Source organism: Anguilla anguilla, chromosome 8 (assembly GCF_013347855.1).
Source record: "Anguilla anguilla isolate fAngAng1 chromosome 8, fAngAng1.pri, whole genome shotgun sequence".
In the NCBI taxonomy this organism is placed as follows: domain Eukaryota; kingdom Metazoa; phylum Chordata; class Actinopteri; order Anguilliformes; family Anguillidae; genus Anguilla; species Anguilla anguilla.
The window spans coordinates 51,338,488-51,351,627 of NC_049208.1; the positions used below are offsets into that span (position 1 = coordinate 51,338,488).

General features: G+C 50.8%; 1 protein-coding gene across 1 annotated transcript in view; it reads right to left on the reverse strand.

Annotated features, from left to right (window-relative positions):
* The window catches only part of pkhd1l1.1 (PKHD1 like 1, tandem duplicate 1), a 53,164-nt gene that overhangs the window by 25,407 nt on the left and 14,617 nt on the right, over window positions 1-13,140 (reverse strand). Inside the window, exons 24-40 of the mRNA XM_035429698.1 lie at window positions 12,584-12,756; window positions 11,928-12,060; window positions 11,202-11,356; window positions 10,467-10,589; window positions 9,861-9,966; window positions 9,608-9,715; window positions 8,594-8,758; window positions 7,987-8,108; window positions 7,752-7,884; window positions 6,898-7,090; window positions 6,467-6,609; window positions 5,760-5,864; window positions 5,151-5,339; window positions 4,471-4,641; window positions 3,597-3,811; window positions 2,289-3,273; window positions 1,194-1,442 (exon numbers count right to left, since the gene is read on the reverse strand). Coding sequence (XP_035285589.1) covers window positions 1,194-1,442; window positions 2,289-3,273; window positions 3,597-3,811; window positions 4,471-4,641; window positions 5,151-5,339; window positions 5,760-5,864; window positions 6,467-6,609; window positions 6,898-7,090; window positions 7,752-7,884; window positions 7,987-8,108; window positions 8,594-8,758; window positions 9,608-9,715; window positions 9,861-9,966; window positions 10,467-10,589; window positions 11,202-11,356; window positions 11,928-12,060; window positions 12,584-12,756 — 3,468 coding nt within the window. The remainder of the gene's footprint in view (window positions 1-1,193; window positions 1,443-2,288; window positions 3,274-3,596; window positions 3,812-4,470; window positions 4,642-5,150; window positions 5,340-5,759; window positions 5,865-6,466; window positions 6,610-6,897; window positions 7,091-7,751; window positions 7,885-7,986; window positions 8,109-8,593; window positions 8,759-9,607; window positions 9,716-9,860; window positions 9,967-10,466; window positions 10,590-11,201; window positions 11,357-11,927; window positions 12,061-12,583; window positions 12,757-13,140) is intronic.

Below are 13,140 nucleotides of genomic sequence, written 5' to 3' on the forward strand. Positions count from 1 at the left end.
TGCAAACGCTCACACCCTTCAGTGTGTAAACGCTCACACCCCTTTCAGTGTGCAAACGCTCACCCCCTTCAGTGTGCAAATGCTCACACTGACACTCACACCCTATAGTGAGTAAACGCTCACACTGACACTCACACCCTATAGTGAGTAAACGTTCACACTGACACTCACACCCTATAGTGAGTAAACGCTCACACTGACACTCACACCCTTCAGAGTGCAAACGCTCACACTGACACTCATACCCTTCAGTGTGCAAACGCTCACACTGACACTCATACCCTTCAGTGTGCAAACGCTCACACTGACACTCATACCCTTCAGAGTGCAAACGCTCACACCCTATAGTGAGTAAACGCTCACACTGACAACACTCACACCCTTCAGTGTGCAAACGCTCACACCCTATAGTGAGTAAACGCTCACACTGACACTCACTCCCTTCAGTGTGCAAACGCTCACACTCTTCACCCTTCAGTGTGCAAACGCTCACATCCTTCAGTGTGCAAACGCTCACACCCCTTTCAGTGTGCAAACGCTCACACCCCTTTCAGTGTGCAAATGCTCACACTGACACTCACCCCCTTCAGTGTGCAAACGCTCACCCCCTTCAGTGTGCAAACGTTCACACCCTACAGTGTGCAAACGTTCACACCCTTCAGAGTGCAAACGCTCACACCCTATAGTGTGTAAACACTCACACCCTTCAGTGTGCAAACACTCACGTCGTTCAGTGTGCAAATGCTCACACCCTATAGTGAGTAAACGCTCACACTGACACTCACACCCTTCAGTGTGCAAACGCTCACACCCCTTTCAGTGTGCAAACGCTCACACCCCTTTCAGTGTGCAAACGCTCACACTGACACTCACCCCCTTCAGTGTGCAAACGCTCACCCCCTTCAGTGTGCAAACGCTCACCCCCTTCAGTGTGCAAACGTTCACACCCTTCAGAGTGCAAACGCTCACACCCTATAGTGAGTAAACGCTCACACTGACACTCACCCCCTTCAGTGTGCAAACGCTCACCCCCTTCAGTGTGCAAACGTTCACACCCTTCAGAGTGCAAACGCTCACACCCTATAGTGAGTAAACGCTCACACTGACACTCACACCCTTCAGTGCGTAAACGCTCACACTCTTCACCCTTCAGTGTGTGAGAGGGCGAGCGTGCGGTGCGCGTGCGTCGGTACCTTGGCTCGGCAGGACGCCGGTGAGGGACCAGTGGTACTCGAAGGAAGCCTGCGAATCCGCGTTCCCCTTGACGGCGTGGTGGAGCACGACCGGGAACGTTCCCCCGGCCCGCTCCCCGACCGTGCACCGAATCTGCGCGTCAGAGAGGGAGGACACGTTGCACCGCGCGCCGCCGACGGTCACGGAGACGTGCTGGAGGTCCGCGCCGAATCCCGACCCGGAAACGGTGATCTCTGTCCCGGTGGATCCTGCGACATTCGGAGAATAAATAATCAGAAACAGAAATTTACACCGTGCGGCGGCCATCTTGTCTTGTCTGTCAAAGGGATGAGTAAAAGTGGCATAGAAACATATATCTTATGTGAGCACTGGGCCTGTTTTTATAAAGCTTCTTAGACTGCTGATCCAGGATTAGGCCACCACTGTCTATGCCCCAGACTTATCCATCATGAGCGAAGAAGGCCCAGCTGATCCTAGATCAGCACTCCTATAGAGTGTTTACAGTTTGTAGCCCTAAAACCCAGAAGTAAGTTCGCTTTTTTGAGCCCTCGTCAGATTTCCAATGATTTTTTCCCATAAGGTTTTAGTTTTTTTGCCAAAAGTAAGGTCTGTGGTGAACGTGAGCCTAAGAGATAAATACACCCATTAATATCATCACCGTGGATTTCCAAGCTGTTAGGTGCTTTTAAAAAGTAAGTTGCTACAAGTTGCTATATTGAAACTACAACAATGGTCGCTTTCCGGCAACCGCCACAGAAGCTTCCATACTAGCCCGCCTGCACGTGACAACCGTTGTAGTTTCAACACAGCAACTTCTTAGCAACTTACTTTTTTAAAGCGCATAAAGGCTTCGAAATCCACGGTTGCGATATCAATGGGTGTAATTTATCTTGTAGAACAAAACATGAAACTCTCTTCGACGTGCGTTAGCCACAGACCTTATTTTCGACAGAAAAACGAAATCCCAGTGGGAAAAATGAATGGGAAATTTGACCGAGGGAACCCATGGCGGAAGTAACTCCCGAGTTGGCCTACCAAAATACGTAATCACTGTAACGGTCCTGTCGTGCTTCAGGAGGACCGGGGAGTCATACCTGCCGCTGGGTCTACTGCTGTGATCGTTGGCGTCTCTGACAGGGAGTAGGTGAAGTTGAGCGGCGGGTACTCCACCGAGAGGACGCGGATGTTCACCGGCACGGTGCCCGCGGCGTGAGCCGCCGTCAGGCAGGACACCTCCCCCGGCAGCACCCGCTGCAGCCAGCAGGGGGCGCCGCCGACGGTCACCGAGGTGTTCCCCGGCACGAAGCCGTTTCCCGCCAGGAGCAGGGCCGTCCCGCCCCTGAGGCTCCCGGCGCTCGGGGCGAGGGAGGCGAGGGCCCGGCTGTGCAGCGTGGCGGAACCCGTCGCCAGGCCCCGGCTCGCGATCACCACCGTCAGGGCGTGGTCGCCCGCGGGCACGTGGCCGACGGCGAGGGCGACGGTGTCGTCCGTCACGGCCGTGACCTCCAGGCGCACGCCGCCCGCGTAGACCTCCACGTCGGCCGGGCTGCTCCCGAACCCGGAGCCGGAGACGTTCACCGCGGTGGAGCCGCCGCTCACGGTGTCCGGGGAGACGCCCGTGACCCGGGGGTCCAGGTCGGGGGAGTACCGGAAGGCGCAGCCGGACCGGCAGGAGGCCGCGATTCCGCCCACGCGGACCGCCACCTCCCCCGCGCGCGCCGAGGCGGGCGAGGTCCGGCACGTGAAGGAGGTGTAGTTGGCGGACAGGACGCGGCACGGCCTCCCGGCCACGGTCACCGCCGTCCGTCCGTCCGCCGCGAACCCGGAGCCTCGGACGGTGAGCCGGGTGCTCCCGGCGGTGCCGCCGGCGTCGGGGCTCGCCGAGTCGACGACGGGCAGAACCACGAAGCTCCGCCCGAACACGCTGGGCGCCGCGTTCACGGCCGCGCCCACGCCGGCGACCAGGACGGCGACGGGGTGGGCGACGCCCACTCCCAAGCCGCTGTCCGGCGAGAGACGACAGCTCATCTGGCCCGTGGTGCTGTTGGTCACCTGACAAGGGCTCCCCCCAACTGTCACCTGTTTAAAACGGAACGGGGTTTCGTCACAACGCCAAACGCGTCCTGACAAAACGTACCGCCAACGATGACTACCGAAATGTAAAACGTAAAAAGTAAATATGCAAAAGTACATTTTATAAAATTTTCACTTTCATGTAATGTAATGTGTAGCAGAGTCACTTCCATCTGAATTCAGTAAATTCTTGAATTAAATGACTTCAAAAATCCAATAATGAACAGGAAAAAAAAAAAACTTTTCAATTGAATTTTTAAAAAATTATTTAAATTAATATTAATATTCATATTAATATTCATCAGCTCCGGTGACTGCAGGCGCCGCACCTCGTTGGCACAGCTGGCGTTGCCGAAGCCCGTGCCCTCGATGTGGATGACGTCGTGGAAGGTGCCGCTGCCGGGCCGGATGTGGTGCACCACGGGGGAGAGGCAGCCCAAAAAGCTGAAGTAGAACCCGTCCGCGGGCGCCTCCGCGAACCCGGAGCAGTCCGGAACCGAAGAGACGCACTCCGCCGCCGACCTCGCGTCGCGGAGCGGGGCGCCTGAATTTAAACATTCAAACGCACAACAACAACGGCAACAGCGGTGAGAGTCAAAACTCCACAGCGAAGACAGCTACGCGTCACATTACAGGCATTTAGCAGACACTCCATTACAGGCATCCATTTATACAGCTGGATATATATACTGAAGCAATGCAGGTTAAGTACCTTGCTCAAGGGTACAACGGCAGTGTCCTATCCGGGAATTGAACCTGTGACCTTTCGGTTACAAGACCAGTTCCTTACCCACTATGCCACACTGCAGCTACGGGTTACTCAAATGAGCCGGACTGAAAAACAGCAGCACGAATAGCTGGAGGAAAAAGCAGGTGATCTGAACCAGCACAACAGAAAACAAGACCAGGTCAAAACTTAGTATACGGCTGGACCGGCCGACCAATGGCGTAACTTCATAACTCGGCCAACCAATGGCGTAACTTCATAACTCGGCCGACCAATGGTGTAACTTCATAACTCGGCCGACCAATGGTGTAACTTCATAACTCGGCTGACCAAAGGTGTAACTTCATCACTCATTCACTCAGTCACTCAGTCAGTCACAGACATTCGCGTTCGTAGGGCTGGCCCCGCTGTTGCGGTCCAGCCAAAAACCAAAAGCTCTGGTAATGTTTTTCAGAGCGGGGAAGTGGTGCAGCTACCTGGCCGGTATTGGGCCTCGATCCCTCCGACGGTGAGGTTCACCCGGCCGCGTCTGTCCTCCAGGGCTAGCACTTTCACCACCCCTTGCAGGAACTTCTGGCTGCTGGCGTCCACGAACCCGCTGCTGTAGTAGTACACGCCCGGGGCTGTGAACCGGTGGCTAAAAAACCCTGCAACCCATCGAAAAATGAACAAAAAATTTTAACAAATACAACACGTTTTACATTCAAAGTTTATTTGAATTCTGGAAGACGTTACTAGGACCACTACTCCAGATACAGACACTCTTTAACCTTCATAAACTTTTCTTATTTTACTGTAATAGTGACTACTTATTTGGCTGCAACTGAATTAGTTTCAGTCAGGGACAGACCAGCTGAAGGTATCATAATACCAAATGTAGCATCAGTGAGTATTTAAAAAAAATAAGTAAACATGACAGCTGTAAAACTGTGCAATGTTATCTATGTTACCCATCTATATCAAGCAAACATTTCATGTAAAACACACAGGAAAAAACATCAGTGTGTTAAACAAACTCTGATTTAATCCCAATTAGACTCTAGCCATATTGTATATAAACAGCTGGGCTGATTTAGCATTGCGCGTTTAGCTGTGTTAAAGACTTTGTTTAGGCGCAGTTCAGTGATGGAGTGTGCGGGACGCGTCTTCGCCGTACCGGACTCAGTCTTGGCGTCTCCGCTGGTGAAGGACACCCCGTCGTAGGCGGTGCTGCTGGGACTGGCGACGCTGTAGACCCCGTACCCCAGTCCCGTGACAAAGGGCGGGGCGTCCCATCGCCACGCCACCGTGTCCCCCACCGACACCGTCAGGGACGACGGGCTCCACGCGTAACCCTCCCCGTAACCTGAAAACCACGGGGGGGTGGGGGAGGGGGGGGGGGGGTCAGAGTCGGTGGACGGAATGTCCCGGAAACATCGACACACAAGGCTCATGTCTGATCTGAAGAGTAGCAACGACTAACAGCTACTTATTCACGCTGATAATCATCAGGTTCCTTCATCTTCCTCATACCAGCCTGTCTAAGCCCTAGCACCTCCGGGCTAATGGAAGAAACAAACAAATCCTTTTTCGAAGGTGCGAAACGATTCGGTCCATTGTTAAGAATTAAGAACATAAGAACACAAGAGCCCTTGACAACGTCGAAAGGCCACCGTGTCCCCGTAGGCTGGTTTTTTTTTTGTCCCTCTCCCGTTTCCCGCCCCGCGAGTGTCCCGTGATTGGCATGGCCGCAGGGCAGAGAGAGGGGGCCTCCAGTTAAACCTACTCGGGTGGGAGCCCTGGTTGGTGACCGCGTGGGTCCTCTCCTCCGGGCGCGTGACACACTCCAGCCGGTGCTCCGACGCGGCGGTGACTTCGCACGGGGTACCTCCTAAAAAAAAAAAAAAAAAACACACCCCAGTTACACAAACGGCAACACTCGGACCACGAGAGAGAGAAAGAGAGAGAGACAGGGAGAGAGGAGGAGGGGGCGTCCGATGAGATTAGAAGACCCGGCACACAAACGCTAACACTCGGACCGAGAGAGAGAGGAAGAGAGAGAGAGAGAGAGAGAGAGAGAGAGGAGGAGGGGGCATCTGACGAGATTAGAAGACCCGGCACACAAACGCTAACACTCGGACCGAGAGAGAGAGAGAGAGAGAGAGAGAGGAGGAGGGGGCGTCCGATGAGATTAGAAGACCCGGCACACAAACGCTAACACTCGGACCGAGAGAGAGAGAGAGAGAGAGAGGGAGAGAGAGAGAGAGAGGAGGAGGGGGCGTCCGATGAGATTAGAAGACCCGGCACACAAACGCTAACACTCGGACCGAGAGAGAGAGAGAGAGAGAGAGAGAGAGAGGGAGAGAGAGAGAGAGAGAGAGAGAGAGAGAGAGAGAGAGGGAGAGAGAGAGAGAGAGAGTGAGAGAGAGAGAGAGGAGGAGGGGGCATCTGACGAGATTAGAAGACTTGGGGTCCGGCGGGACGGGGCGTTACCGATGGAGACTCTGTTGTCGGGGACGCCGGAGCTGAACCCCGATCCCGTCACCGTCACCCTGGTGCCCCCGTAGAGGGAGCCCCGCGTGGGAGAGACGCTCGCCACCTCCAGGACGTACTCTATGGTGGCGTTCCCGCCATCGCTAAACAAAGCACGAGAGGAGAGCGACGCCGCCGTAAATAAACAAGCTGAACGTCTCCCTTCAAGTTACAGACCATGTCAAGAATACTCATTTATTAGCCGCTTCATCAGATACACCTTAAAAGCAACATAACTGTGTTCCATGATGAATCATATTCTTTTTTTTCCTAAGAGTACAATATGGGGTGGCTCATCAATACTTATCCATGTGTAAAAGCATATGCTTTTTAAAGAACTATTGTTGTACAGCTGACAAACTCTACGTGTAGATATCTGGTGGATGTCTTACTTGGTTTTGGCATAGCCCCAGTTTCCAGCTCGCACATTCACATTGTACAGGGCCGGCGGAAGCTGTGGCAGGAAGCAGGTGATGTTGTTGGGGAGCCACAGCTGTATCCTGCATTCCCTCTCGCCGATCAGGACCGAGCTGCCTTGGGTTCGGTTCTGAAAGTTCATCCCCTCGATGGTGAGGCTCGCGCGTCCTGGAAGTGAACGGAATCGGAGTGACGCAACGGCGAGTTCTGATCATTCCCGCGCGCCTCGAACCCGAGGCACACGGAAAAAGCTCTCACGCGTTTCGCAATCGCCGTGGAAACCCTGTCTTTCGACATAGATGGATGGATAGACGGCGCTTTGGTGAGGCAAGGCCCGGGCCGCAGATGATGAATTGGAAAGAAAAAAAAAACGGGCCCAGATTGTCTGGGCTTACAATGGCGAGATTATTAGGGGGGGGGGGGGGGGGGGGGGAAACAGAAAACCCGTTCTCCGGCATTTCACCTGCTCCCCGCACGACACACAAACAATAGGACTCCAATGTCAATGGTTTTCATGGAAACCTCACGGGCTCACAGAGGCAGAACAAAGGAGGGGGGGGACACGCTTAAGCGGATTTGAGAACACAGCACTGAGCTTCTCGCGGGACCGTCCCGTAAGGCTACTGACGTGCGAATTTCTGAGCGTTACAGTCAGTCGCCAGTGGAAAGCTGATTGGCATCTGACAGCGAGGACATGTCTTAATTGCACCGTTTACATCAGAACCTGGTATTTGAAAGGCGGACATTTTTTTTTTAAAGATCTAGTAATAATCCCCCAGTGACCTTTACTGCACGTGTTTCTGCCGAGGCGTGAAGACGCCGCACTCACCCAACACGCTTGTCCTCAGCGGGCTCGTGCTCGTGATCACGGGCGTCAGATCCGTGTCGTAAACGAAGGGGTCCCCCGCCGACGCGCTCATCTCCCCCACTTCCACAGTCACCGCGCGGGCCCCCGCAGTTCCCTGGACGTCGGCAGTAAGGGGGGACGACAACGTTAAATTCGTTTCTTTCATTCGAGACGGCGCTGCGGGTCACGGTTCCCGTTTGGGACGGAGGCCACTCACCGGGGGGGTCCAGCACTGGAGTCTGTCCAAATTCGCGGAGAGGACGGCGCACCTCTGCCCCCCGATCAGGACCGTGGTGTGACCGCTGAAGCCGTACCCGGTCACGGTCAGAAGAGCGCCCCCTTTTACCCAAAAAGAGGAAAAACCGCACAGTTAGGCCACAAAGGTCATGGCCACAGATCATGGGTCTGAAAGGCTCCATCACTCTGAGTTCAAAACAGATAGCCTTACATGCTTCCTTGACTTTGCAGTCGGCCCAGAACGAAAGGGATTTAATTCAATCAATTTTATCCAAATGCTACTTTTTTACAGAAACACTTTCACAAGGAGGCATTAGAGGAAATGAACAAAACGACAGAAGATGAAAACAGGAAGTCCCAAATACTTCTGGATCCAAACACTCTAATGCTCAATGGCAGTTTTATTTATAGTATTCCTGCACAGACATTTCAACCCCCTAGCGATTTTATTCCAGACACAGAATTTCACCAAAAAAGCCTAAAAACCTACACAGGAACTTTAATAGCAGGGTGCGGACTACTTCCTGTCATCACAGTGGGTTAAAGTATCTTTCCCTGGGGAGAAAATGAGTCTCTTGTGGAAGTACCTGCCGTGCTCCCAGAAGATGGCGAGATGGAGACGACTCCCAATTGGTTGGTGAAGTTAAACCCCGCCTCCCGGCTGTAGTGGGCGTGGCCAAGCCCAGCGAGGCTGACGGAGACCGGGACGGTGCCGGCGCTCGCATCGCCAACCCTGCAGGTCAGCGAGGAGTCTGGGAAAAAAACATTCGCCATTAGCTCCCCGGCCATAACCCATCTTATTCTCCGGTAACACTAAAGCCTGATTTATACTTCGTCGCACGACCCTTTCGACAAGTCTCGTGCGACAAAAATGACATATTTTCAACAGAAGAAAGGGTCACACAACAAATGGAACCCCAAAATTCATTGTCATGGATACATCATTATTTTCGGTTTATTTGAGTGTTTTCTTTTTGCATCATTTTTTAAAACAAAGTGGATATTAAATTTATTCCTCCCCTATTTCTCAGTAATTTCACCGGGCGCCATTATGTTTTCACAGACGTAAACATCAGCAGTTTGGCGTCTCGTTACCATAGAAACAACTAACCCTCTCCACAGCCCTTTGCTGAAGTATAAATGCACAACTTTGTGCGACACTTTCATTTTTGTCGCACGACACTTGTCGAAATGGTCGTGCGATGAAGTATAACTCAGGCTTTAGGCTGAAAGACTCAAACAGCCTTTGTCCTGAATATAAACTCACACACAAAGGCAAAACTTTTGTGTCTCCTCAGAGCTAACAAGTTTCGCAGGTTAGTTCGGTGATTGCTAAACATGTCAAGCTGTGTTTGAAAAGGATACTAGGAGAACAAATCCAGGTCTGAGTTCTTAAAATATTTAGCTGTCATCCAATCGTAGCATTTGCCAAATCTCACACTCCTTTTGTTCTCATTCTCCAGACTGGGCTTTAGTTGACAATAATTACTTAAATTGATTGATTACAATTACGATAACACAGTACGTCTTTCCTCTTCCCTTTTTTTACAAATGGAAAATTAACATACACAATTAACCACTGGCTTTACAACTAAACTTACTGTTTATCTGCAGAACAGAGCATTTTACGTCTCCAATCAAAACGGTGGCATTTTCGCTGTTGAAACCGGACCCCGTAATGGTCAGGACAGTATCCAGAGCGTACGATCCTGAAAGACACCAGCAACCAAGAAAAAAACCTTTTTTTTTTTCCAAATGCAAACTTGTGCACTGTTAAGCCTCAATAAAGTTTTCAGAACTTTGAATGTCGCTGTCCAGAGCGTTCTGAAGCGAACGAGCAGCCGTGTGGCTGACCTTGCGCGGGGCTGACTCCCGTGACCACCGGCGTTTTCGCCGCGCTCCACTCGAATCCACAGTCGCCAGAGCATTTCGACGGGATGCCATTGATCAAGACCTCCACCTAGAAACAAGAAACGGGTCGCAAAAAAAAAAAAAAACCATTCAAATGCACAGTAGAGACTTTTTGAATCCACCGCATGAAGCTAATGTTAGTGAGGAACATGGGACACACGTAATGAGCTTTATTCTATCTCACAAACACACAGCACTGTCTCTCCGGCCAACAGAGGTGTGCATTTATCAGAGTAGATCACTGTTATTGACAAATACAAAAAAGAAGAAAAATACATTGGTTGCCTTTCACGCAATCATACTCAATCATCAAACGGATCCACCTAATCTCTCATGATTCATTAAACATCATCACACTGTGTTTCATCGTTCCGGTACATTCCAGTACATATCTGTTAACGTCGCAATCCGTTTACGGCCTGCCATGCATTCAGTCTGGATTTGCTAGACTGCTCAAACAGCTGGACTGTTCAGTACACCTTGTTCGTAATCAGCACGATCATCAGCAAGGCAGAGGTAGTCGTGAGAGGTAGAGGTGACTCGGCCTACCTGAGGTCGGCTGTCAGGCACGCGAAGGAAATCCCCCAAAATTGAGCTTTTGAACAGCCCTCCCCGCCTCGACAGACTGGTCCACACTCGGGGGTTCACTCCCAAAACAGACGAGCTGTTGATCTGACGGAGGAGGAACGCGGCGAAGGTTAAGCGCCGGCGCGTCGGACGATGCGCAAGCTTCCATTCGGACAACCAGGGCCAATCGGCGAATGCATAAGATCAGGGCTGCCTATTCCTGTTCCACAGTTCTGTAGGTTTTCAGTTAAACCCTAATGTGGCACACCGGATTCTACTAATTAGCGGCTCAGTGAGAACTTTAGCTGTTGAATGAGGTGTGCTGTATTAGGGTTGAAGAGTAAACCTATAGGATGGTAGATCTGCAGGAACAGGGTTCGGCAGCACTGCTTAAGATGTCTACCAATTTTGACTTTGGTGCTAACGACTGAACCATTGAACTTGCCGTTGATTTTAATGCAATGCATGTATTAATGCATACTTTTATTTATTTATTTTTTTCACAGATAGTTCCCAGTTCAGCAAAACAACATTTACATGTACCAAAGGTAAGGGCAAGTTCATGCCGACTGAATCATTACCTTTACTGTGAAAAAAGGTAAGCACCTTAAGCATGCTTTAAGGCAAAAAGGAATTTTTCAATGGATACTCATTGCACAGCCAGTGACTGCTGGCCGTAGCCTGCGTGCCGCTTCTGATGAAGTGCAGGAACGCTACCTGGATGAGGGGCTGAGCCCCCGGGTTCGAGAGCCACTGCACCCTCCAGCTGTACCCCGTGCAGCCCCCGGACCGGGTCACCTGGACCAGCCCCATCTCTGGGATCCCCTGCAGGGCGTACTGGAGGTCCTCAGGACTGATGTCCACAGACAGGCCTGCAGGGTAACACACACACACACACGCGCACGCACACACACGCACAGATACACACACACACACACGCACACACACACAGATACACACACGCACACGCACACAGATACACACACACACAGATACACACACACACACACGCACACACACACTGTAAGGACAGCAAACCTGGGTCTGAATCCATGTGAGAATACTTACAGAGCAGGCTCTATGCTAAACTGTGTTCAGTCCTTTTCAAAATGGGATGCAAAAACATTTCTGTTTGTCATTTTAAAGTTATTTCGCTCAAGGAGTAATTACAAGGAGCCATCCAAGAATTCAATATGACATCCATGTTACAAAGTTTTTACAAAAACAGTCAAGAGAAAAAGGGGCAAGTCAAAAAAAAAAAAAACATTCTTCAGTAAAATGTTGCAATAATGCATTGAAGTGCCATTTCAAGGGACATGTTACTCAACTGTCAACGATAAATACCCATTCCAAGAATTCTCTGCTATAGTATGGTAATACCAAAAGCTACAGAATTTAGCATTCCTTCTATTGTTCCTCAGTAGTCCTTCTGAACATATTTACCCTCGACGCGTTCGCCATAAATCTCAGCGTCAAACGTTCCGGACAGGGGGGGGCTGGCTCTCTGGGCTCTGGTTACCGTGACGTCCGCCCCACCCTCACGGAACAGCGCTGTGTCCTGACTGCGGTTGGAAACCTTGGAGGACAACGAGAGAGAGAGAGAGAGAGAGAGAGAGAGAGACCTATGAGCCATAATGCAAATACGCAGGAGAGCAACGCAAAGCAAGACTGTACAGCGCCACAATGCACTACTCTGCAGTATTGGCCTCTGATGGATTACCCATAAACACACACACACACACACACAACATAAAATAAATACATTACATGCATACGGTATATATTATATATCAGACCTGGGTCAAATACGTGTTTGTTTCGGATTCAAATACTTCTCTCTGCTCTGTTGATCTTGTCTGGTGTATTGGAACCAATGAAATGCTCTCAAAAAGTGCAAGCCCCGCCCTGTGGCGATATTGGCAGGCTCAATTACACCAGGCAAGATCAATAGAGCACAGAAAAGTATTTGAATCCAAAACAAATACGTATGTGATCCAGGCCTGATATATATATATATATATATATATATATTCAATGATAAAGTTTCCTGCAGTTTCATTAATTCCAGGCACCATGACGTTTTCCTCCATTTTGTTCACCTGGAGGAAGGCGACGGACAGGAGGGGGAAGTCGTGGCCGCAGTTGTAGGGGCTGGTGGTGATCTCGTAACTCGCGCGCGCGGCGTCTTTCTGCGCGATCTTCCGCACCGCGACGTCCTGAACGTAAAGGCCCCAGCGGACGAGGGCCGGGGGCTTCCGTGCCTGGACAACAGCTGTTTAAAAAAATAAAAAATAAAAAAAACGGACACAAAAACAGTGTTATCATGAAATTACAATGTGTGGAGAGAAGCCAGCTACTGCTATTTATAGGTAATCTAGAGGTGTAGGTACTGTATTTACACCCTAAAACGCATCCTCAATGAAATGTCAAAATGGAAGGGCAAAAATAGCACACCCTGGTCTAACCCCCCCTACCTCACCCCCTTGACCTCTGTATATTTTAGGTCCTGGTTACACCCCTGCACATAATCATATAAGAAAAAGTTAAAGACAAACAATCACTAAATCGGGAATAGAACCTAGCTGTTTTACCATTTTCATAATTAAACATTTTTTACCTTACGGCCTCATGTGAACTAGTTCCCCAGGTGACACAG